Source organism: Pelmatolapia mariae, linkage group LG14, assembly GCF_036321145.2.
Source record: "Pelmatolapia mariae isolate MD_Pm_ZW linkage group LG14, Pm_UMD_F_2, whole genome shotgun sequence".
Taxonomy (NCBI): domain Eukaryota; kingdom Metazoa; phylum Chordata; class Actinopteri; order Cichliformes; family Cichlidae; genus Pelmatolapia; species Pelmatolapia mariae.
The window spans coordinates 15,105,625-15,130,542 of NC_086239.1; the positions used below are offsets into that span (position 1 = coordinate 15,105,625).

Here is a 24,918-nt window from a genome sequence, read left to right on the forward strand (position 1 = left end):
CATCAGCACCCACCAGACTCTTTAACCTTGGAGACCTGGCTCTCTTTTTCAGCAGTTTCTGTGATATGTGTCTGCCTAAGTGTATGCTGGTAGCCTAGCTCAGCAAGGTGCTATACATTAATGCAGAATTAATTAATTCTCTCCCCATGCATTCTTGTACAAAGGTGCCCACCTGTCACAAACCAGTTCTTGCAGCATCACTGTAATATAATACTATACTGTATGTGGCTTTGGACTTTAAATAAGTACATTTCCTGTAGTAATACTGAACCAGTAACAGTTTTCTTTGTGACTGAATGTGTTAGTTTAGCTTTAAATAATCACACAGTCCTTCAGCCAAAAGACACGAATTAGTGCCCTATTTGGGATATGTTGGGGTTTATTTTGTTTTTGTACTGATTTTACATTCATTTTCTTATTTGGTTAGGTTTAAGAGAATACTTTTTGGGGGGTTTAAATGCAAATTTTTCATAATGTAAAGCACATGTTAAAAGGTAAACTTTTCACAACAAGTTTCTTAAACGTGTCCTGCTCCAGCGACATTTCCAGCAGAGCACTTTTTTCTACAGTTTGCATTTCAGATATTGAGGTACTCACGTTGAACTCTTTGTCTAACCTGTACTTTGTAAAATGACCCACGGTGTGAAGCTCGGCCTTGGTCCTGAATAAGTATCTGCATCTTAGGGGTTGAAAGTAAGAATGTGACTTTTTACAACAAAAAAAAATTGAGTAGGATAGTAGGAACGTCTATGGTCACTGATGGTTACTACTTGTGGTAGTAAGTGCCTGGTAATGCACACTAGTCTGGTGATCGTTGTAGTCTTTAAAGAGTAAACTGGAAATACATCACAGTGATGGATTTCATTACTTTTTAGTTCATGATCCACTTACCATTAAGTTACTCTCTCAGACCCTCACCCCCCAAAACTGAAAACAGAAAGAAAACCTTGAAATTGGAGAATTGTTACCCCATAATGATTGTTGTGAAAAAAAGATGCTGAGTCACAAAGGCTGAGTCATACAGATTACAGCATCTGTGATACACAATAGCCTTACAAAATATCTCCAGCATAAAAGAAAAACCCGGTCGTGATTGCATGGTAGAAATCTCTGCATGGGCTCAAGAACTCTTCAGTCTAAAGGTAAAGTTTGTTGGTGCATTAATAGATGCAAGTTAAAATAAATAAAAGCTGTATAAAATGCAACACAGTAAACTTCCCCATCTTTTCTTTGAAAGTGTTACTACCATCAAATTCAAACTGAGCGTCTATTCCAGAAAAAGGGCTGATTAGTCTCTTTTTTTATAATTAAACATAGACTTTAAATGATTTTCAAATCACAGCCTTCTGTTTTCATTCATTTTTTATAAAGTGTCCTAACTCTTCGGGAAACAGGCTACAGCTTCTGCTCACTAGATATTCTGTCTACTAGCTGATACTGTACCTCACACTACAAAAGCAGTCTGACCAATACCGAGACCTGAGCACCACGCTGAAACGGGGTGCACAGGAGTGCATGATTTATTAAAGTGACATCCTTCACTTGTTCGGTTGTTTATTAAATATGAATTGTTCGTCTTGTGACAGTTGGACATTTTTTGCATGAATTATGATGCGCAAATTATTCATGATAAATGAAAAGCCATGTTTAATTCACAACAACGTTGGTATGACACTAAAAGTCACTGCATTTCACTCTGCAATTTTTTCTGTAAATGTCTTCAATTTGGAAATATTTTTTTCAAAAACTAAAGAAAAATGATAACATATAGTATTTCAGTGTTATTGCACCCACATTAGCTTTTATTGATGTTAATCGTGTTTTGTTGTAGCTGCAACACTAGATGCAGAAATATACATTGTGACACTTTGGCATATCTCTTGTTAATGTTTCGGTGTATGAGTTATTCTTTTGGCACACATGATTAATATAATTATTAGTATTTATTCTATGAATGATCTGATAAAAAAAATACATGATTTTATTCTTAAATATTATTCCAAACATGCAAAACAAATGTTCACCTCTTAATGGACATTTAGCAATTTAAATATGTAAAAGTTTTTGTAGGTCAGTGTCTCGGTAAAGGTAGGTGTTTTCTTGATGTGGGCGTTTGAGACTGCAGGTTTCATTGCAGTGTTCTGACACAGCCAGCCACTGTTTTAGCATTCAGCACACAGAGGGAGAGCCAGGAGAGGAGGAGAAAGAGAGAGACCAAGCGCTAGCGAGTGAAGAAGCAGGAGAGGAAGTAGAATGAGCCAAACAGGAACACAGAGGTTTTTGAGGCTGAATAAGAGACAGAGAGTCTCTTAGTATTCCAGCTCTGATGCCAAAACTTTTGACTGAATCAAGGATGCTTTCTTCACTCGGGCTTCAATGGCAGCTCTGTCATTTACTTGTATTCCTTGAATCTATTCACACTGCAGGTGCATCGAGAGAAAGACATTTTTATAGGTGACTTTTACAGGTGCTGAAGATTTGTCCTGATTTTAGTGTTAGCTTCAGTATTTGCATTTGCTTTTCATCCACTGAAAGTCTGCATTCTTGCTTTTTTTCTCCCCTCTAAACAATTGTTTCGAGCTTTTTGAGCAATTTTCTTCTGCCATGGAAAAAAACACCCCACACTGATTGGCCAGGTGATGGTACTATAAAAACAACTTTATATTTTAACTGCTACCTCATAAGAAATATGATGTAGAATTGATTTTTTCTTCAGTTTTCCAGCCTTGAGACAAATCGTGTATTTTATAACTATTTTCTCACCTCTTAGACTTTTATTCAAAAACCCATTTTCTTTGTTTTCCTCCACCGTGACACACTGCCTACTTAACCGCAAGTTTTAAGGTTGGACTTTTGTTTTGCTGTGACTCACAAGACATTCAAACTAGCCATACGTACATGTTTGCATGAGACTAAGTGCCTTAAATCATTGCATTTTTAGATGGAAAAAATTACACAGAGGTTACAGATACAACTGGATGGAGTCTTTTCCATCAAGTTAATGTTGTGGTATTCCTGTGTCCACTAGGGCTGCCACAAACGATTATTTTGATAGTCGACTAGTCACCGATTATTTTTGCGATTAGTCGACTAATCAGATCATGCATCCATTGGACGTAAAGCGTACAGCTTATTGCACCAGCATGCATCTGCTCTTATATAACTATCATTAGCTTACAGCTTTAAGTGTTTAAAGTATGTGCTAACTAAAAATAAAGACAAGATGATAGTTTATTAAATTTTAATGAAATCTGCAGATTGTTTCGGTGAAGTTTAATAAACTCCTTGCTATCTAAAATATAACGGGACACCAGAGTATATTCTCGAGCATCTCACACTTCTGATAACCAGTTGTCTGCTTGACGTTTATTCAGCTGTGTAAAAACTATAACTTTAATCTCAGGCAAACCGGTTTACTCAGGAACAAATAAAATACTAAAAAAAAAGCCAAACAATAACATTTTTAAGTTATCTAAGTGACTTATGTATGTTTAACCTGAGTAGCGAAAGACGGCGGTGGGTTTGAAAACGATTTGCCGGGAGTCCGGTGTTCTCACGGGCTCTAGTGAGCCTTGCCCCCGGCTAGCTATCGAGCTAGTGGTTAACAGACGTCTCCGAAAACGTCGGAGCGCTTTTGAAAATATGTGGTGTCTTGATAAACTGAGCAGATATTTGAGGTTTACACAGTTACATTCTCGCCTGAAAATATGTTAAACGTTTATTTTGTAACCCAGAAAGAATAATAAGAGTAATATTAAAACTAACTAGCTGCCGCCATTGTTGGAAACTGAGCTGGGCTGCGCTATGAATTCTGGGACAGAGCTACTTCTTCTTCTTCGGGGTTTAACGGCAGCTGGCATCCTTGTACATGCAGTGCTGCCATCTTCTGTTTCAGTCCGTTATTACACTCTTAAATCCTACTACTTATTCCTGCGTCTTTTGTGATCTTACAAAGCTTCAAACGACGCGTCGACTATTAAATCAGTCGTCGACGATTTTGATAGTCGACGTAATCGTGACTAGTCGACTAATCGTGGCAGCCCTAGTGTCCACACAGGAAGTGATTTAAAGTGATGAGTGCCATAGAAAGTCAATGACATTTGGTGACTTTGAGCAACTGCAGGCATGAAAAACATGAACAAAAAGTCTAGTAATGCAAAGTAGTCCCAAAAGTCAAACTTTTCTTAACTTTTGTGCAATTAAAGCAAGTACCAACAATACAAAATAATACTGTTTATTGAGATATGCCATCCGGATGCTCGAATGTCCACTAGTGGCCATGAAATAATGTTAGACATATAGACTGGACGATGCCAAGAACTTGGTGAGATGAATATGAAGTAAACGCGAGTGACCACAACTGGAGACTAGTAGGTCTGCGGGCGGCCAACCATCAGCTTCAACGCGACCCATGACAAGCGAGTCTCTACAGGCGTGGAGGCGGCTTTATCCATGTATCTATCCCCATGGTTACCATGACGTACAAAGACTGACTGTTATCTGAACAGTTCAGAAACAGCACACAAACTTGGTAGCAGTTATGCTGTTTTAGTTGCTTTCAAAACTAGTGTTGAAAATTTTGGTATGGCTCTGAAAGCAATTAGTTAACACAACAAAACACACTATTCATTTTTTCAGTATTTTTAAACTGGTTTTTTGGAGACCTGGAATGTAAATGTGCAGTGTTAGAGTTTTTTTAATTTTCAAAAACACAATCCAGCAGGCTACATACTTATGATTGATCGTTTCTTTCCTCTATCGTGCTAGTATCATTCCAATACCAGCGTTGGTATGGATACTATCGATCCTTGGATCAGGCTACCCATCTCTAACACAAACCACAAGCACCACAGGGATCATTTGGAACTCAACATATTTTTCTATATTGACCATAATAGACTGGTAATTTAGTCAGCAGGAGGATTTGAAGGTCAGCTTTCTCACCCAACCCACACAAAGCAGCAACCGGACAAATGCATCACAGTTTGTTTTAACTGAATGTACGGTTAGGGTAGTGTGGTTTTTTTGGTTGTTTTTACACTTCACTTTTGGTTGAGCTCAGTGAATTACGCCTCACTACACACTATACCTCCAGAGGACTAATTCACTTAATTCCTTTCACTTCCACCAGATTATGCAGCCTGTAGTAACCCACATAACTCATGCTGTAATGTACTTACTGCTGCTCCTCACAGTAGAGGAGCCTATTTGATGTCATATGCACAATATATGAATCATGATTACTGTTTGTCCCTTTTCAGGTAACATACATTTATTCTTATTCTCATATTCAGTTTCATTTGAGGGTTTCAGTTTAGTTTAGTGAATCTGTAACAGTTTCAAAGCACGGCTGTTATACAGTTCATTAGTAGCCAGATAGTCCGAGAAGCAGTTTAACAACAAATATTTTCCTGGTTTCCTGCAGGATGGTCACAGCACTGATTTCAGTTTCTCTTTGTGTAGCCGTGCTGCCCCGAGGAGCTCTGCGGTGGAAAGTTCAGTCCTGCGGTCTGACCTCAATCAGCTTAGATTAAAGCTGGCCAACGTCTGGCCCCCCTGCGACTTGTTTCCCGATGCAGCACAACCCCGACTCTGAAATTAGTCTCAGAATGCAACTCTCGCTTCTCACCACCGCTGGAGTCAATGCATTATATTCCCCATAATGTTTTTCTGTTGCAGCGGCCCAGGATTGTACCACAGTATCTGCGAAGGAGAGAGGAGCGTTTGACTGTTTGCATCTTTTCGAACACGTGTGGCGCACTGTAAGGCTTTGATGAGACAGATGTTTTAATTTTAATTTAATGTCTGAAAAGTGACACAGGAGAGTTGAAGTGGGCCATGAAGGTACCACACAGACCCAGAACATTCATAAGCTCATTTATCATCTCTGCGTCTCTGCTGACCCGACTAGAACTGGGTCCCTCCTCGCTGTGTCTGACTCACAGTTTACTCAGAGCTGGTCCCACCTTCCTCTTTAAACAATAACAACACTGACTCACCGGCGCAACCTTTATGGAAGCAAACACCCTTTACTAAACATTTTTAACCTTTCACACTCAAGGAGCGTCATATACATAATGTGGTATCAACGTCAGTGCGACATTAGCAGGGTTTTATTGGCAGCATGTCGGTTATCTCAACCACTTCCGTTCACACTGGTCCGCTGATGTTGATTGGCGCGTAAAAACGCTGGTGGCTTGTCACTGAAATGCAGATTGTCAGCTAAGATCTGACCGACTTGGCTCTCATTTAAATCGCAGCAACTTCAGAGCGTCTGTTGGCAGCGAGGATGCTGTGACACTAGTTCATCTGTACGTCGAGGCTTATTTAGCCTGCTGAGAGTGAGAGCCCGCTGTTCCTATTAGATTCTGTCTCTGGCAAAGTGGGGATGATTAGATAAAGTGTGTCTGGTGGAGTGGAGCTCTTTTTACTTTACAGTAGCAGTGCCTGCAAATGAATGGAGAGAAAGACTCCACTCTCTGACAATAACACCCAAATCTCCACCGAATTTTTTTTAATGCATCTTCCAGCCGAGGCCTCGGTCACTCTCACTCAATTAACCCATAGCAATTTATGTGCTATACACTTTGTCTTCACAAGTTTACAGTTTTCACATTTAACTTTTAAATGACGTAATTTCTTGCTGATGTTGAACAGAAATTACTCCTAAAAGCCAACGCTGTGAGCGAATTAAAGAGGAGCGGGTTGTGGAGAAGAAATACAATACAGTGCAGTACAATTCAATACAATAGCTCTCATTCTGAATCCCCTCCCTACTGTAGTGTCCCCTTTTGCCGGCACTTCATTCTGTCATAACACAATAACTGAGCTCTGACGTCTTAAAAGGCATTGCAGGAGCATAGAGGTGCTTGAAGAGAAAATTGCAGCAGCTCACAGCGGCTGGAGTGAAATACCATTTTGCCTCACTCAAGATGGATTCCACAGTGAGATTTCAGACGACCAGTACAGAATCAAAATGGAGAAGCCAGAAGGGAGGAGAGGGAAAAAGGGAAGGAGGCAGTGTGTGTGTGTGTGTGTGTGTGTGTAGTGGACAGCTTTGGAGGAGATGTTTGAATTGAGTTTTTGCTGCTGCATTGTTGTAATATGGTTTCTGGGGTTTTACAAGTACACTCTTACATATATTTTCACTAAAAGCAGCCAACAAAAAGTGATCGGTATGTGAAGTAAAGGTACACACATCAGATAAATGAGAAATGCCTCTGCCGCTACAGCTGCGTACAAAACCAGTGAAAATGTAGCTGAAAAGAGAAGGCGATGATGAAAAACAGCGCTGTTTTTCTCGCATCTGGCCTCCTCGACCTCTGAGAAGATTTCCTCTTACCAATTGTCTTGCTTGCTGGCGTGCATGCATGGCTGCCGGCATCCACACACACACACACAGTCACACCCTCTCTCGCTCTCTTTATAGATTCCACTTGCTGGTTGCCCATCTAACAGCCCTGTATGTAAAACCCGCGAAACCCCTTCAGGACATCAAATCCGTGGAATCTGTTGTCGGTTCTATCTAGGTCAATGCTTACAATAGCTGAGCAGTTTTGTTTTGCTTCTCTCGCCTCTCTCTGTATTCCTCCTGTTTGCTTTTACCCCACAAGGTTGATTTTCCTCTGTCTGTGCAAACATCTAAAATGCATATAAGATGTAAGCATATTAAGCACGCTTTGCTTTCTTCATACATATTAGTCTCCGGTGGAATATTAAAACATGTAGCGGTTTGATGTTAGCATTAGTGTATAATCTAAGATTAGGTTAAGTTCGCTCACCACCTCCCCACTCACTGTTTTTGTAGCTAATTGGTTCTGTCTGGTAACACTGTAGCTCATCGTGGCGCTGCGGCCAACCACTGCACCAAATGTAGGAGAGAGATCGGGATTACATTGTGACATACATTTTTTTTCTATAATTTTCTCTGATTTTCTGGGGGATGTTGTTAGGCGAGGGATGTCACATCTAATTTACAAACCTACATAGGAAAAAGAAACCTTTGCACCTACTCGGATTTTGAAATCTGTTTGGACATTTTGACCTAAACACAATAATAAATATTAAAATTCTTCACTCCAGAACTATTTTTTTTAAAAAAAGAAAAAACGTTACAGTCCTTAGTTTTTTGGTTTGTTTGGGGTTTTTTTATTGATTTTTTTTTAAAAGGACGTTAATAGATGTTAAGTCTCTGTTTAACAATAGAATACCCACAGCTCCTTCCTTTCAGTTTATATGAGTTAACCACTGCTGGTCTCCTTTAGATATCATATGTAATGCAAATTAAATATGCAGAGAAATGTTTTGCTAATAAAAACAGTCAAATGCATTCAGGAAATAATGCAAAACATATATTAAAAATGAAAAAAACTATAGTATGCCTTAAGAAAATAGGAGGGTGTACAGATCTTACTGTAAGTTGTTATATTTTTCTGTCTTCTAATTTGTTTTTACTTTTATCTCATTCATTTTTTAAGTTGTTTAAATTTTTAGTTTTCTTAAGTTTTTTATTAGTTTCAGTGTTCGTTTGTCTTTTCAATCATCATTGTATGGGCATACCATTTTTAAAGGTCTTGTTTTTATTTTAGTTAACAACATATTTTTTAATGTCTAATTTTAATTTTTAGTTTGACTATACTCAGGTTGAATCAGAGTAACCCAGACTTAAACCACTTGGTGTAATCGGAGGTTTCTCTTCCTTTTGATAATGATGCAAGAATGTACTATGGCTTGTACATTCATATCCAAGCCACTGACTTTCATTTTTTCTGATACAGTTTATCTGTCAATCTATGTTTTTCTTGTGAGGGATGTTGCTGCACATGAACGTTGTGCTTATTTTCAACCAAACTACACATACAGGGGGAAAAAAAGAAACTTCCTTGAGGAAAAAATCCCTCATGAAACATGTCACTCTTAAAAATAGCTGCACATTAACATATTATAACCTTGTTATTGTCGAAATCTTCACAAGCAGATAGCCAAATATTTGCACAGTCAGGTGATGACACAGAGTACATACTCCAGGCCATAAACGCTTCGGCACATTCAATGACAAATAAATTCCAGTGCACAACCATGTTTTTGAGTATGCACTGTTGGTTATCTTGTCCACAATGTCCTCTTAACATGATTTTTTCTTTCAATTCGTTTACCACCGCTCTACATGTGTCCACTTTTGGCTTTTTTCTGTTGTTTTATTGGTTTAGCAGGGGTTTACATCTACTGCAGAATGCTCTGAGTTTCTTGTCATGAAGTTGTTATTTGATCTTTAACTAGGAAACATGTGCTTACATCTGCGTCCTGGAGAGAATGCTTTACCTGCTGTGCGGTGGTGGAGGGACTTCTCTTTACCATGCAAATGATTTAGCTGTCAGAAGACTTCTGCTGAGCCCATTACCTGTTTTTATCTGTGCAAAGTTCCTTTTGTGTTTTTGAATGAAATGTTGATGTTAGCTAACCAAGTGCCTTTGGTATTTAATCCCACTGTTTTAACTAATTTTTAAAAATCTTTTTACTAGTCATACACACAGCATCATTACAGTCAGCAGTAACTGACAGCTCTCAATGGAACAGTTGGCTTTGAGGTTGGTTTGAGCTTTTTTGTGCAAACAAACAGCAGCTGACCAGAAACCTTTGCTCTTTGAATATCTTCTATCATCTGCATTATATAATTTGATTAAAAGTTTTAAAGAATCTGGAGAAAACCCAAAAGTCAAGTCTTCAATGCCGAATTGCATTAAAACAGGCATGAGTCTTCCAGAAAGTTCACGGTGCCATTCAGAAATGGAGGTTAGAAGTCTGTCTGAAATGGAGCTGTAAGTGAACAGAAACGCTGGCCTCCTCTTTGGGCCAGTTTAATTTGATTTAAAATGGACTGAACCAATGGGGAGCGCTGTTACTGGTCAGAAAAATCAAAATTCGTTTTGGGAAACATAGTTGTCGTGTCACCCAGACAGAGGAGAGGGACGATTCTGCTTGTTATCAGCATTCAGTCCAGAAGCCTGCATCTTTAATGGTGTTAGTGTGAATTAGTTCTTTTTAAATTGGCAGCTTGAACATCTGGAAAAGGCAGCATCAACCTTGAAATATACATACAGGTTTTAGAGCAACAAATGCTCCCATCCAGATGACATCTTCTTCAGAGAAGGCCGTGCATATTTCAGTAAGACAATGCTAAATCACAGCTGAACTGCACTGTCTGCAGTCCAGGCGGTCACCATTTGAAACCGTCTGGAGCATCATGAAATGAAAAATACAACAAAGAAGACCCAGGACTGTTCAGCAGCTAGAATCCTCTATCAAACAACATTCCCATCTCCCATTGGTCCAGCAGGTGGACTCCTCATTTGCCAGAAGTTTATGAACTGTTGATGCTGCACAGTCGTAAACGCGGCTCTGTCCGAACTTTCTATACATGTAGCTGCCATCAAATTTAAAATGAGCACATCATTTTCCCTAAAATTGTGCATTGACTCCATTTAAAGATTTGATATATTTTACACAACGTTCCTACTTTTTAAGAATTGAGATTGTACTTTTAAAAAAACTGCAATTTGTGCACCATGGGCAATTTCATAACTTCATTTTTTGTGCAGTAATATCAAGTATATGTTCAAATTAAAGCTTGATCTGGCTAACAAACAAAAATGCCAAATACTTTTTTTTGGACTCTAAGTATAGTTTATAGTTCTGTTTGGGTTCACTTTATATCTTATATTTATGTGGAGGAAAAAAAGTAGACTAGAGTGCCAAAAAGGATTTAGAAAAATCGAACGGGTACTGCTGCAGCTTTGCAACCCCGTGATGGCACAGTACGATATTTTTCTTCTCGACCCGGTCGTCATCACCTATTGCTGTTGTAGGACTCTCTCTAGCCCGAAAGGCTTCCTGTGCTATCTCTGTCGTAGCATACCCACCACTGCACAGAGAAGACAATATCCTGTAAATTGCTTTTTCAATCAGTTTTGACGTCAATCTGCTCCCATGGGACTGTGGGCATCCACGTGATGGCTGTGAGGAAGGTTTCTTTTCTTATGGATGGTGACAACCCCACTCAGCCTCGTTTGATCTGCAGAATTAACATAATATTACCGTACTTACAGAACTGCCTGTGACAGCATAAGAGGGATTGGTTTTCTGTAACAGACTATGGCGCCAGTGAGGCTACTGCAACAGCACAAAGACAAGACAATAAAAGCTGTTAAAGGTTAAGGACTTGTATAATAAACACAATATGTGGGCTGATTTTTTAATTTGTATATTTTGTACATGATTAATTCAATATTTATAGCAGTTACAGCATCATTTAAGATGATATTTCTTGTGGTGTGTATTTATATGTGACATCTGTGACATTAGAAATTCATTATCACCCTATGGAGGAAGAGAGAAAATCTCTCAGTGGTGCTGGAGTGAATGCATTTTCTTTATATTGTAAAAGCTGTTGTGATGCTATAAGACAACCACACAACTGCTTTCTTTCTTATCTTCTCCAGGACAAAGATATCTCATCACATCCACGGGAGCCTTGTATATTTTGGACGTCCTGCCTGAGGATGGCCTGAATAACTATCGCTGCACCACGCGTCACCGCTACACCGGTGAAACTCGCCAGAGCAACAGTGCACGTCTCATTGTGTCGGGTCAGTACTGCATTTAAAGATAACACTTTGTCAACAGTTACAAATATATATGCGCTTTTCATATTTGATACTGGGATCATCCCTACATTAAAAATTTAGAGTTGGGTTGGGCATTTTAAAATGTCATAAGATAAAGAAGCTGCATCTCCACATATGGTGTGTTGCAGACAAAACTGAGTTATGCAGTGACCTATTCTGTCTTTTTCATCGTCATTGTGTCAGATGTTAGATAAAAGTAAACAAACCAGGAGGTATCAGCAAAGAGCCTCTTATAAAATTGCAGCAGAGTTTGATAAAAGGAAGTCATTTAGCATGAACTGCACATTTATATTCTTCATTTATTTAGTATGTCTGAATTCGGTTGTAGGAGACAGTGAAACTGCGGTAAATTACAGAAGCAAGTCTCTTTCTCTCTTTTCCACCACGTAACAAAATATACAGTATGTAGAACTGAATGTTGACCCAAAGAATCAATATTGGATTAGACTGTCGAGCGGCTGGCAACGCTCACCACTAATTAACACTAAATTCTCTGCTCCTTCCAGACCCCACCAATGCTGAGCCAGTCATCTTGGATGGCTTTGACCACCGAGAGGTGATGATTAATCATCGGGTGGAGCTGCCCTGCAAGGCTTCAGGCTACCCAACGCCCAAATACCGCTGGCTGAAGGACAACAGCCCCTTGGAGCTCGACAGTCGCATTCACCAGACAACCTCGGGGTTGCTGATAGAGAGCACACAGCCCAGTGACTCGGGAACATATGTCTGTGAAGTGTGGAACAGCTATGGCACCGCGGAGGTTATGGGTCGCCTGTATGTCAAACGTAAGTGCTTTATAAAATTCAGGGGTTCCTCTATGTTGTGGGTAGCCGAAGCTGCTGTATTAGAGTAATGAAGTGAAATGAGTGAAAAAAAAACAGCCTTGGCACTTGTTAGAGAGTGGATGGTTAGTTTGGTTCATATGAGTAAAATGGGCAGTATTTACTTGTAAGAATATACCATTATATTTTGTATATATTAATTTTCTTTTCTTTGTTCTTTTTAAATGTACTTTGTAGACTAGAATCCACATATGTGATTCCCTGTATGCTTATATGTTGTCAATACAAGCAATGTCAGTAAGAAACATAGATTTAAATAGCTCTACATAGCCTTCAGAGGAATCTGCTGACCCTGAAGGAGGTCAGAGGTCAAATGCGACATGATTTTAAATCGTTCTTTCTTTATAGAACTTTCTATATGCTGACAACACACACCACACTTGTAATATTTGTAGTTTCTAAGGTATGAGGCTTTTTGTCAGTTTTCAATAATAAATCATTGAGTTGACCTTGAAGACATCGGTGGATGTAAGCTGAATTTTAAAGGATTGTTAACATGACCCCACTCTACACCCTACAAAATTATATCAGAATTCATTTAAAACTTTTTCACTTTGGTGTTTACAGACAGAATGAATGACACACACACAGGCAAATGCTACCAAAAACATAACCTCCTTGTAGGAGTTAATTAAGGATTATGAAGCTACAACAGTAAATACGTGTGTGTGAGATTGAAATGATTTGCCAGCAACTGAGTCCTGCACCAGCAGCACCACTGGGGGCTGTGTTTAGTGATAGCAAGTGACACCCTGCTTGTTTTGTTTGATCCAGTGATGTACTGTATTGATGAGAATCAAATGTTAGCGCTAGCATTCTTAATGATTAAGAATAAACATTGAACTTGGACAAATATAACGATAATCATACTGTACCTCATTATTATATTTACTGCCCAATTTTTTTTCTTAAACATCTCTTTGATTTCTGTGTCCACAGAACCCTTGAAAGTAGTGGTCAGCCCTCGAAAGGTGAAGGGCAGCGTGGGTAGCAAGGTGTCTCTGTCCTGTAGCGTGAGCGGCTCAGATGAATACGAGCTGTCATGGTATCGCAACGGAGAGATCATCTACCCTGGCAACAATGTTCGCTTCATTGGGCTAAACCGGGAGAACCTCATGATGGAAGGAATGTCGAAAAGTGACGGCGGGGCTTACCAGTGCTTCGCCAGGAAGGGCAAGATGTCTGCACAGGACTTTGTTCAGGTTATCCTTGAAGGTAAAATGGCATCACTGGTGCAAAGGTATCCAAGCACACAAATACTGACCAAAACGCTACACAGTAGCAGCTGTCCTATACATATTCAGTGAGTTAGCACAAACAGATTCAGGCCTTGAAGATCAATAGGGTTTATGTGTTAATGGCATGCTGCTGCGATTCTCTGCCACCACTAGAATGATTGCCCCACACTTCACAAACACATACAAAAATACATGCACACACTCTTTAATCCATTAGCTTACCTTGGAAGCGTTGCTTAGGCAACTGTCTCCTGTGGCCAGGGAGCTGTAAAAAGGAGATATTGATAATCTATAATCATGTGGAATACACCTAGATTATCAGAGAGCAGCAGCAGCAGCAGGCAGACACAGACATTTGAAAAGCCGACAACTCTCTGTGTCTGGTAGAAAAGCGCATGGATCTATGTTTTTAATGAAAAAATGGCAGTCTTCTCAGAAAGACATGATTTTTTTCCTTTCCTTTTGCTGCCTTCTATCACTGTTTTATTAACAAAAAATGTTTTCTTCTAAAGGAAAAAAAGATTTGTCTCCAACAACAAATGTATACTGCGTCTGGATATTACAAAGAGTAGTATGTAGACAATACAGGGGATAAAAGTGTTTTGACTAATGAGTAAATGACAGAAAAAGTTTTACCTGTTTTTTATGCAGGATTTCAGCAGAAGCTGTATCAGATGAACAAAGATTTTACATCACTTGCCCAAAAGTGGAAAAATGTGTAATTACCGACTGGTTAGTGAGTTGCACCTGGAGGTTGCTGGCAGTCACCTGGTGAAATTGATCACAAAGTGTGCTGTGCCACAAAGCCATCTTTATGATTGCCTTGATTTCTAGAAGATCGCTGCAGTTACCAGGAGTTTGCAAGAAAAATGTGGATTGCCAGCTACCAGCCAAGTGCTAACAAATTTTGCATCCAGATTTCAAAAGCTGTAACTTTTGCACTGAAGGCAAACTATTTATGTTTTTTTCTCACTTTCCAGTTTTGCCACCACTCAGAGTAGCTTGTAGACATGCTGGCATGGTCAACACCAGAGAGGGGTGCTAGCTACCAAACCATTTTGGTAGCTAGCAGACTAGCTTTGCTAGCCAGTGGGGAGCACACAACTGTGTCACTGGGGCTTTATTTGCTAGGCCCTACATTGTCACCATCATTATTGTTATAGGTGGACAGGTTAACACCATGTTGTTAGCAATCACATGTCTGCAAAACCCCAATAGGCACATTAGCTTAGTTAGTTTGCAAAGTTTAAGAAATATACATATTAGATTCATTACACAGCTGGTGCAACAGAGTTCAGTGATATTTAGGAGCTTCCCTTTGTGTCTCAAAGCACTAGTTGAAAATCACTAGATATACATTGTTTCAGACGTTTTGATGTTCATTCAAATAATTCTTTTACATTTGTATTTCTCACGGCCATTTTAGTGAGTAGTGAGAAAGGAATCAAACTGGCTCACTGTGATTTGTGCCCAACACAAACTCACTGGCTCGGTTAATTAGTCAGCACAAATTTTTAATTTGAGTGGTACGTGAGAAAAGATCAGTAATCATCCTGTTTCTGCCTGGGAATTGTTTAAAGTCTAGCATTTCTTCCCCACTCTCCCACACTTTGAGTCAGCCTTTTTACATATGCCTTATTGCCGTTGTTTGATGAACTATGAAACACATAAGTGAAGCTGTTATTGTGTCCAAAACTACCGAGATTATAAAATGAGATATCAGCAGGTATATTCAGTTTTTACACAGTTGCCCTTTAAAATACAAAAATATATTGAAGACAGGTGTGTCACGGTGACCTAACATACACGATTTCATCTGTGACTGGTTTGAATCCTGTCAGGGATCGACAATATAACGCATTTCCTTTTCCCTTTTTCCACATGTGCACGTTTCAGCTTTGTTTGTCAATCCTGTAAAGCCTGATTCATGCGTTTTTAAAAAACGAAATAGCAATTTGCATACATGAATCTCCATTTGCTCAGTCATTTTTGCTACATCTGGCGTTTTTGTTATTTTATTACTCACAGTAATATTGCGTGTGTCTGATTGTATACATTAGGTTTTTCACACCGATGATGTCGAGGTCTCAAAATCTCATATATCAAATATGATACACTTGGCGTTACAGGGTTAAAACAACAAACTACCCCCAAAATATTTAATTTATGATAACATTATTCACTAAACCGCTCTCACTTTTAAACTTAGTACTTCTGTGTGACTTTGCCTCTCTTTTATTCACCACCACGTTCCACTTTTGTCTTCTGTCACAGATGGTACCCCAAAAATCTTGTCCTCCTTCAGCGAGAAGGTGGTGAACCCGAACGAGCCCGTCTTCCTGGTCTGCAACGTCAAGGGCACCCCGCCTCCGAGGTGCACCTGGTCGCTGGACGACGACCCCGTCATCAAAGACAGCCACCACCACCTGGGCCACTACGAGACCCACGAGGGCCACGTGGTCAGCCAGCTCAATGTCACGCACACCCAGGTGCAAGACGGCGGGGTGTATCGGTGCACGTGCAGCAACTCGGCCGGGGTCGTGTACCACCAGGCTCGAATAAACGTAAGAGGTGCTTGTCAAATCAGCTCCTCCAAGAACAAATACACATACCTGTCTGTCTCTCTATGTGTCTGTCTCTGTGTCGTATATGAGAGCTGCTTGTTGTTTGGATCTGGAATTTATCTGCGAAAAACTTGTTCTTAAAATTTGGTCTTTGTTTTTTTCTTTGCTATTATTTTATTTTTAATTTGAAATCTTTATTCACACTTACATCTTCTTTTAAGTTGCTCTCCAGCGACTGATTTTGCCCCAGTTTTGTTTTCCTGTTACTGTCTCTTAATCCTAAACCACGTATACTTTTCTAAAATTGTTGCTTTGTAATTTTCTCTCCAAATTGTTACTGTGCTTTTCAACACGCTTGCATTTTAGGTCAAATGAATTATGCTGGTTTGCTGCTCGTAAGCGTATCTGGATATGGTTTGTAAATAGCCAGAAGAAAAATGCATTTCTTCTGTTTGAATACATTTATCCCCCGGTGTGCTTGTGTGTGCGAGTCATATGTGTTTGTGTGTATTTACTCAAGCAGCCAATTCGACTCTTCTCGATCAGATTCTAAAGCAATTACTCTGTTTCCATTTTATGAGACACAGAATGAGGCTCAGCATGTATAACATTTGATGGGAAACAGAATGTATTACAGCCGAGTTATAAGCACGCGTAGTACAGTGTTATTTTAATGCTCTCTTTTCCTTCATATAGTTAGCACACTTTAATCTGCTTGTCATTTCACCGCCTTCTACTTAGAGTTCTGCCCTATTTCTTGTAGTTAAACAAAGGCTTTAAACAGCAGCTTCCTTTCACATCTCCTGTGAGTACTTGGTGCCTGGTAGGACTTATGGAGCTCTGAAGGGAAACACTTTAATGTTGAAATCCTGAATACGTTTAACGAGTCACGAGTCTATTTGTAAAAACACCATAATAAAGCAAACCACACTCATTCACACTGTTGTTGTGATTTTCTGTGAATACCGCTGTCCTTAAAATCTTAAATTTTTAATCTCTGTGCCTTTTTAGGCCGAGCCAGCATTCGTCCAATGAAAAACATCACCGCAATCGCTGGACGGGATGCCTTCGTTCACTGTCGCGTCATTGGCTACCCTTACTATTCCATAAAGTGGTACAAGAACTCCGCGCTGCTACCTTTCAACCACAGGCAGCGAGCGTTCGAGAACAACGGCACGCTGAAGCTAAGTAACGTGCAGCAGGTGGATGCCGGCGAGTATAACTGCAAGGTGATGGTTCAGCCCAACAAGATGGACTCCCAGAGCGTCCACGTCCGAGTGAGAGGTAAGTCCAATGAAACTGCAGCTGACCAAGTTGGCGTTGGCAACCTTGATGTGTTATTCTTACTCTGATTACTCTTTGACATAAAGTCATTAGAAAGCTGCAGTACATCCGGAAAGTATTTACAGCACTTCACTTGTTTCACATTTTGCCATTATTCATTTTTGTTTTATTTTTAACAAAATTGCAAGAATTTCAAGGATTCTTTTATTGGCATTTGCATCACAAGTTTACATGAGGTGGAACGAAATTACGTGCACACAGTCCCAGAGCGAAAGAAACAGAATAACGAAGAAACAGAATAACAAGTAATAAGTAATACAGATAAATAGAATGCAACAACCTGAGTACCAGTATGGAGTAGATATAGAAATGTTGGTATAAATAAGCAAACTCTTTTTAATTTTGTCTTTATGGGGTATTGTGTGTTGAATTTTGAGGTGAATAATTAATTTAACCTGTTTTATATTAAGGCTGTAACATGAACAAAGTTAAGTGAATCGCTGTGACTACTATCAGGATGCCCTGCATAAGAAATGAGAACGTTGATGCCGCTAAAAATACGTTGTATGTGCTTTATAATTTGTTATTGGTGACATACTGTTATTAAATCTATTTGGGAAACCAGTTCTGTGATTATTAGTGCATAGACTGCATATAAAGGGTGGTCATTAATTAGCAAACTGACATTTTATAGCATTTAGTGTTTAACTTCATATGATCTTGTTTTTTCTTGGAACACAAGATAGCCATGTTTATCAAGTTATAAGATAAGATAAGATAAGATAAGATAACCTTTATTAGTCCCACACGTGGGAAATTTGTTTTGTCACAGCAGGAAGTGGACAGTGCAAAAGTTATGAAGCAAAAATTAGAATAAAATAAAATAAGAATAAATACAGTACACAACTGTACAGAATAGAATAAAATAAAATACTATATACAGTAGAATAAAATAGAATAAAATATGCAATAAGATAAAAATAGAATACAAGTGCTATATACAACTCAGTAAAAATACAACTGTGCCAGAAAAGATTATTGCACATCGCACATTGCATTATCAGCAAATACTAGCAAGGTTGTTCAGCACCTTGAGTATGCAGGTACTATGTTGTGATATGTTAATCTGGTTTCTATGTGGATTTGAAAACCATGTATGTGCCTACTGCAAATCATATCTAAATGCTCCAAAACACACCACACAGATCATTACTGAAATTAGCTAATGCCACAGTCACATTGAGGAAAAAAAAGTGCTTGGAGACAAACAAAGTTAATGCTACAGAAATAAAACATCACTTTGCCCTTCGAGCTCCCTTCTCTTTAAGTCTGTGTTCTTGGTTTTTGATCGAATGGTCTATGGTTAACACATGCTTTAGAAATTTGCATTTCTAAAACATAAAAAGGTCACTAAGTACTCATGCATTTACACTTATTTTCTGCAATAATCCAAAAGCATATGGGAAAAAACAACTACTGACCTTTTGTCAAGGGTACCAGGATGATGATACCGTCCTATAAACATAGATTTCAAAGGAGCTTGCGAAGAAAAAGGGTCTGGACTTTAAGTTGCTTGAAGACGTTTCACCTCTCATCCGAGAAGCTTCTTCAGTTCTAAGGTCAAATGGCAGAGAGTCCCAGATTTAAACCCAGTGGGAGTATCCCCCCAAAGAGGGACAAAAGGACCCCCTGATGATCCTCTAATCACCTGAGCCAAGGTGTGAAAATGGGTGTGGGTCCCAATCAAGCCAGGGTTTCGGGTGAGCTCATTGTGAAACCTGGCCCCACCTTGTCATGCGATTTCCTGAGGTCAGATGGCCCAGGATGTGAGTGGGCGTTAAGGCGTCTGGGGAGGGAACTCAAAACTGGATTATAGATGGGAGACAGTTGGTGTCATAAACCACCGCCTCTGTTCAAAGATGGTCGCTCACAGTGGACATAGATGGCTTCTTTCACTCCTCTTTCAAACCATCTGTCCTCTCTGTCCAAAATGTGAACATTGGCATCCTCAAAAGAGTGTCCTTTATCCTTAAGATGCAGATGGACTGCTGAGTCTTGTCCCGTGGAGGTGGCTCTTCTATGTTGTGCCATACGCTTGTGAAGTGGCTGTTCGGTCTCTCCAATGTAGAGGTCTGGGCATTCCTCGCTACACTGTACAGCATACACCACATTGTTAAGTTTGTGTTTTGGAGTTTTGTCTTTCGGGTGAACCAGTTTTTGTCTGAGTGTGTTGCTGGGTCTGAAATGCACCGGGATGTCATGCTTGGAGAAAACTCTCCTGAGTTTTTCTAGTCAAAGGAGCTTTTCTTCACAAGCTCCTTTGACTTTGATGACCTGGATGACTGAGAACCTTCACAGACATATAAACATAGATATTTCTCTACCACTTCATGGTAAAACGAGCCGCTACCTATGTAGCGCTTTTTCACTCAGTTTGGGCACTCAAAGCGCTTTCTTACTACAATTCATCAATTCACAAATTAACAAACATTTACAAGCAAGCCCGGCATAAATATTGGAAAAACTAGCCTAACTTCATTAAAAGTCATAAACTCTACCTACCGACACTTCCCTCTGCAGCTCAACAATTAATATGTAGTATTACATTTATTTAATGTTAAAAATCTGAGCTAAAAAATGTGCCATTACCCTGTATAGTATTGCATGTGTGGTATTGATCTTCACACGTCAAATTTAGCCAAAAGGTATAGGCATATTCCCCCACAGGTTTTGTGGGAAACTGTCACAGTTCCAACTTTGTGTGATACAGTGGTGAAAAAAGGTTTCGGCTCGCTCTTCTCCTCCCATCCAGACGCAACGATATAAATAGATCTCTCCGGACTAAATTAATTAATCTACCTGATATTCCTGGGTACATTAGTCTGGCTTATGAAGAATAAGTGAAGATGGCAGCTGATATTACAGGGCTGACTGACTGATCTCCACTGAGATCTTACAACTGTAATAGATTATACTAAAAAAACGGGCTTCCCCATTATGTCTCATTTCCTTCCCTCTGTACAGTATGTAATGTTGTTGTCACTATAATACACTTTCCCACGGAGCGAGGGAAACGGAGGAAGAAAGAGAGTGAGAAAGAGAGAGTGATGATATAAAGCAACCCTTCCCAGCGGTGCTATAGTAAGGGAGTGCATTTGTTAATTTACTCTGCTCATGCTTAAAATGCCGAAGTGTCTTTGGGGATCCCTGGAGTCCATTATCTCCACTTTGTTGTGAATTAAATAAGCGGCTAAAGTGCTGCTTATTTCAGTGTTATTTGAACTGAATGGACGCTCGCGCAGATGACTTGTGTGATGGCTGGAGATTTCCCAGAGAATATAGCGCAGTCAATTTAAATAGATCATATTGTAACTGTGATTATATTGTGCAGATAGATTTACTTTGTTTCTGAATTTCAGTTATTCAAGACAGGTGCATTGAAGAACGAGGTGGTGCAAGGGATGTAGCCTCTGTTTAATTTAAAGTAGTTAATTCTTTATATTGTAATATAAATGCAAATATAAATATTTCTGTAATCATGATTTTTGCTCAGTGCTATAATTTGATAGTGTTGTTGCAGCTAGATGTTAATGCACGTAGGTGTAGGTTAGTAGCTTGATATATGATCATTTATAGATAAAGGAAAAAGGCTCAGGTTTGTTAAGGTTTCTTTTTCTAAAGAGTCACAACAAATCACCTTGAAAGTTATTATTATTTATTTTCTTTCTCACTTTCTATGCACTCTAAGGACAAAATGTTCCAGCCTGGGAATGACAACGAATTATTGCAGCATGTTTTGCTATTCAAGTCTTTTATGTTCTTTCAGTGACCTCTTGTTTTCTTAACAAAGAGAGAGAGAGTGATGCTTATAGGGTTAGTCTCAATAAGGGACACAGTAACTTTAACAGAATCCAGAGAGTTCAGATGATTTTTGAAGACTTGTAATCATATTTGATCTTTATCCCACCCCCCAACCCCTCCACCTGCAGTCCCTCCCTACATCCAGCCCTTCGAGTTTCAGCGTTTCACCATCGGCCAACGCGTCTTCATCCCCTGTGTGGTCATGTCGGGTGACCGACCGCTGGACATCACGTGGCAGAAGGACGGGCGACCGATCCCAGCCAGCTTGGGCGTGACTGTGGACAACATAGACTTTACCAGCTCGCTGAGGATCTCCAACTTAACACCCGACCACAACGGCAACTACACCTGCATCGCCCGCAATGAAGCTGCTGTTGTGGAGCACCAGAGCCAGCTGATTGTTAGGGGTAAGACAGCATCCACCTTCCATCTATCAGTAAAATCAGCTGGGAAGCACCATGAAGTGTTGCTATGTGTTGTGTTTGTTGCTGTGTACAGTGCCTCCTCAGTTTGTGGTTCAGCCTGAGGATCAAGATGGGATCTATGGCAAAACTGTGACTCTTAACTGCTCCGCTGAAGGTTATCCACCACCTACCATCGTTTGGGAACACTCCAAAGGTATGTTAAATGAAGTGAATGTAAAGGGAAGATGCTTGAACATGTGAAAAGAGGTGCAGACATCAGTCAAAACAGGGAGAAATGACTCTGCTTGCAAGTGGGCTCTACTTTCTTTATCTGCGGCTGGCATACATGTCTATGAATGTGCAGGACATACAAACACACACATCACTTCAATTTAGGGCTGTTAGTTTTCACGGTTTCCACCTGCATCGTTAGAAAATCATCAGATAGAAAAAGACGAGGACAGACTGAAGCAGACAGACAGGCAGCAAGGCAGCAAGGCAGCAGGTGAGTTTAGCCACTTGAGCAGGGCAGATGAAGAGAGGGGCCCCAGATGTTTGCTCCATCATCCATATAACCTGGGATGAAGCTTCACCAAGAGAAACACAACAGCCAACGAGGAGCAGAGCGTGTGCATGTGTGTGTCTGTGTGCTCGGTGCCATGATCAAAGGAACGAAAGAATCAGATCTGTTTTTCACCCTTTGATGGGATTTATGTGTGCTCGTGTGCATGTCTGTGCCTGATTAGCAGTGTCTGACCAGGCCTGATCAGTATGTACGGAGGGATCGGCCTGAGCTCAGCATGTGTCTACTCACTTGTACTGTTTGAAACTAGCTTTATTGGTCAGGTTTGCTTAAGCCAGACTACCAGTCAGTCCTATTTTTTGGTTTCTGGGACCTTTTTACCTCAGCATTTCACACACTTCCTGTTTCTCTACAGGATAGCTGTCAGAGCAAAGGGACAATGAAAATCAACTTATCCAGGGCAGGTAGTTTAACTCGCTAATTCCTAATTTGTTGTTAGCCAGACTGCAGTTTGTCCAGAGAATAGCTGCCTGGCATGCTTTTACTCCAACAGTAATAGCTAAGAGCCAGATGAGTGTCTCCGAGAGATATGGAACAGTAAGTAAAGGTCAACTGCTATTAACATAACGACTAGCACTATTTGGATATGCAGAATCCATAATTCAAGGAAGAACACCTCTACCTCCCTCTCCCTCTCTAAGAGCCAGGGGAGCAGGAACAAAGTCACCACTTGACCCTTCTCTAGCCACGGCCACTTGACTGCATTTTAATTAAACAGCAAATACCCACAGCTCCCTAAATGGTCTAATCTGTACACGCTAACTTTAACACAAGCTTATGCAACGTCTGGCTCACTTTGCATGCGTTTAATGCTACATGAGCAAGACTAGTTAAAGATATGAGCCTTATAATTCAGTGTTGGTGACATTTCTTAGAGACTTAAGGGCTGCCAGTTCAGGAAGAGATACTGTATTGTATAACAGTAAAAAGAGACTGATTATATAATTTTCTATTTAAAAGACAGAGACAGTTTCCTACTCATCTGTTACCAGACTTCAGACAGGTACCGGACAGATTTTGTGCAGTTATTTTGAAAAATTTTAAGAATGAATTTCAAATGTCAGTCATATTTGACTTTTGCAGATAAAGAACAGCGCAAAGCATCAAACCCACTGCTCCAGGATTAGTGTGTCCTTGTCTTTCAGATTGGCCAGAAATGTGTTTCTAAGGACAATTCTGTGTTATTCTTTTGGTGAATTCAGCAAACACAAGAGCAAAGACTAAATCCAGAGTTGGAAACACAAGAACAAAAAGAAAAAAGGAGAAAATCCTCTTCTAACTTCAGCGGAGAAATCTGCCTGGCTCTGCATCGAAGGCTAGTTCCAATATAAGGCCTCCCTGCTCTCCTTCTCCCCGTTGTTCCTCTGCACCAATCTGCCTTCTTGTTAAACATGAGCATTATGTCTGTTCTGATTGCATCACACCAGCAGCTCGGCCTGTTTTGCTCTGCTCAGCAGCTGTTTGGCGATTTAAGGATTTAGGCCTGGTGTTAAGAAACATGTTTACAATCCTTGCTGAATCTGACAGGCTTTGTCATCAAATCTGTAAACACAGATGCATGGTCAAGTGAATGCACATGGACACACACATTCTAGGTCCTCTTACTGTTAAGTACTGTAATGCTATTTAGCTTCGTATATGTGTATTTTTCTCTGTGTCGTGGTGCACTGAATGAGCCGTATAAATAAATCTGAATGCCTCTTTTCTGATTGAAAACAGCTCCTGATTTTGTCTTTTTTTTGCTCGTCTATACCTGCTCGCACTAGGTGCCGGCGTCCCGCAGTTTCAGCCCATCCCTCTGAACACCGGCTCTCGTATCCAGCTGCTGAGCAACGGTTCGCTGCTTATCAAACACGTGCTGGAGGACGACAGCGGCTTCTACCTGTGTAAAGTCAGCAACGACGTGGGAGCAGATGTCAGCAAGTCCATGTACCTCACCGTCAAAAGTAAGAATCCACATCTGATGCAGCTGTAATCAATTTCTGTTTCGTTGTCTGGGCTGAAGGAGCAGTAGGCTGAATTGGCTCCCATTATTTTCAGGAGTTAAGCTGTGCAGATTATGAACGAACAGATCATGAAGAGAACATTTTTCTGTATACATCTGTTATACCTCACACCTCCACGTGAACGTGTCTTGGTTTAATGTCCATGACTGCTGGTGTCCTGCTTCCACGAGCATTAGCATGTAGCTCCCCTAACGTGCTAGGAGTGGTACTTAGATGCAAGTGGGGATTATTTTCCCTCTGCTACTGTTATCAAACTCGAGCATGAGGTTCCCTGTTGACGGGCAGCACTCTTTCTTTCTCTGTCTCATCCTCTGTTTTCTTCTTGGGTGTACATAAACAAGACTGTGACTCCAGCTCAATTTAATATTTAAGTTAGTCTGACAGGATAAAGGTCAGGTGTTCAAAATGTTCTCTGTCATACTCTGACCTCTGACCTCTCTGTGAAAAATAAT

The 24,918-nt window shown here is 40.1% G+C and overlaps 1 protein-coding gene across 4 annotated transcripts in view; it reads left to right on the forward strand.

The window, feature by feature from the left end:
• dscamb (Down syndrome cell adhesion molecule b) overlaps nt 1–24,918 on the forward strand; it is a 133,805-nt gene that overhangs the window by 73,944 nt on the left and 34,943 nt on the right. For 3 of the 4 annotated variants that reach the window (XM_063494341.1, XM_063494342.1, XM_063494343.1), the window contains 8 exons: nt 11,499–11,645; nt 12,191–12,469; nt 13,466–13,741; nt 16,039–16,335; nt 17,340–17,612; nt 21,602–21,880; nt 21,972–22,091; nt 24,227–24,406. In XM_063494341.1, the coding sequence (XP_063350411.1) occupies nt 11,499–11,645; nt 12,191–12,469; nt 13,466–13,741; nt 16,039–16,335; nt 17,340–17,612; nt 21,602–21,880; nt 21,972–22,091; nt 24,227–24,406 (1,851 nt within the window). Of the gene's footprint in view, nt 1–11,498; nt 11,646–12,190; nt 12,470–13,465; nt 13,742–16,038; nt 16,336–17,339; nt 17,613–21,601; nt 21,881–21,971; nt 22,092–24,226; nt 24,407–24,918 lie in introns of those variants that run through there. The other variant, XM_063494344.1, reaches the window with a different exon arrangement.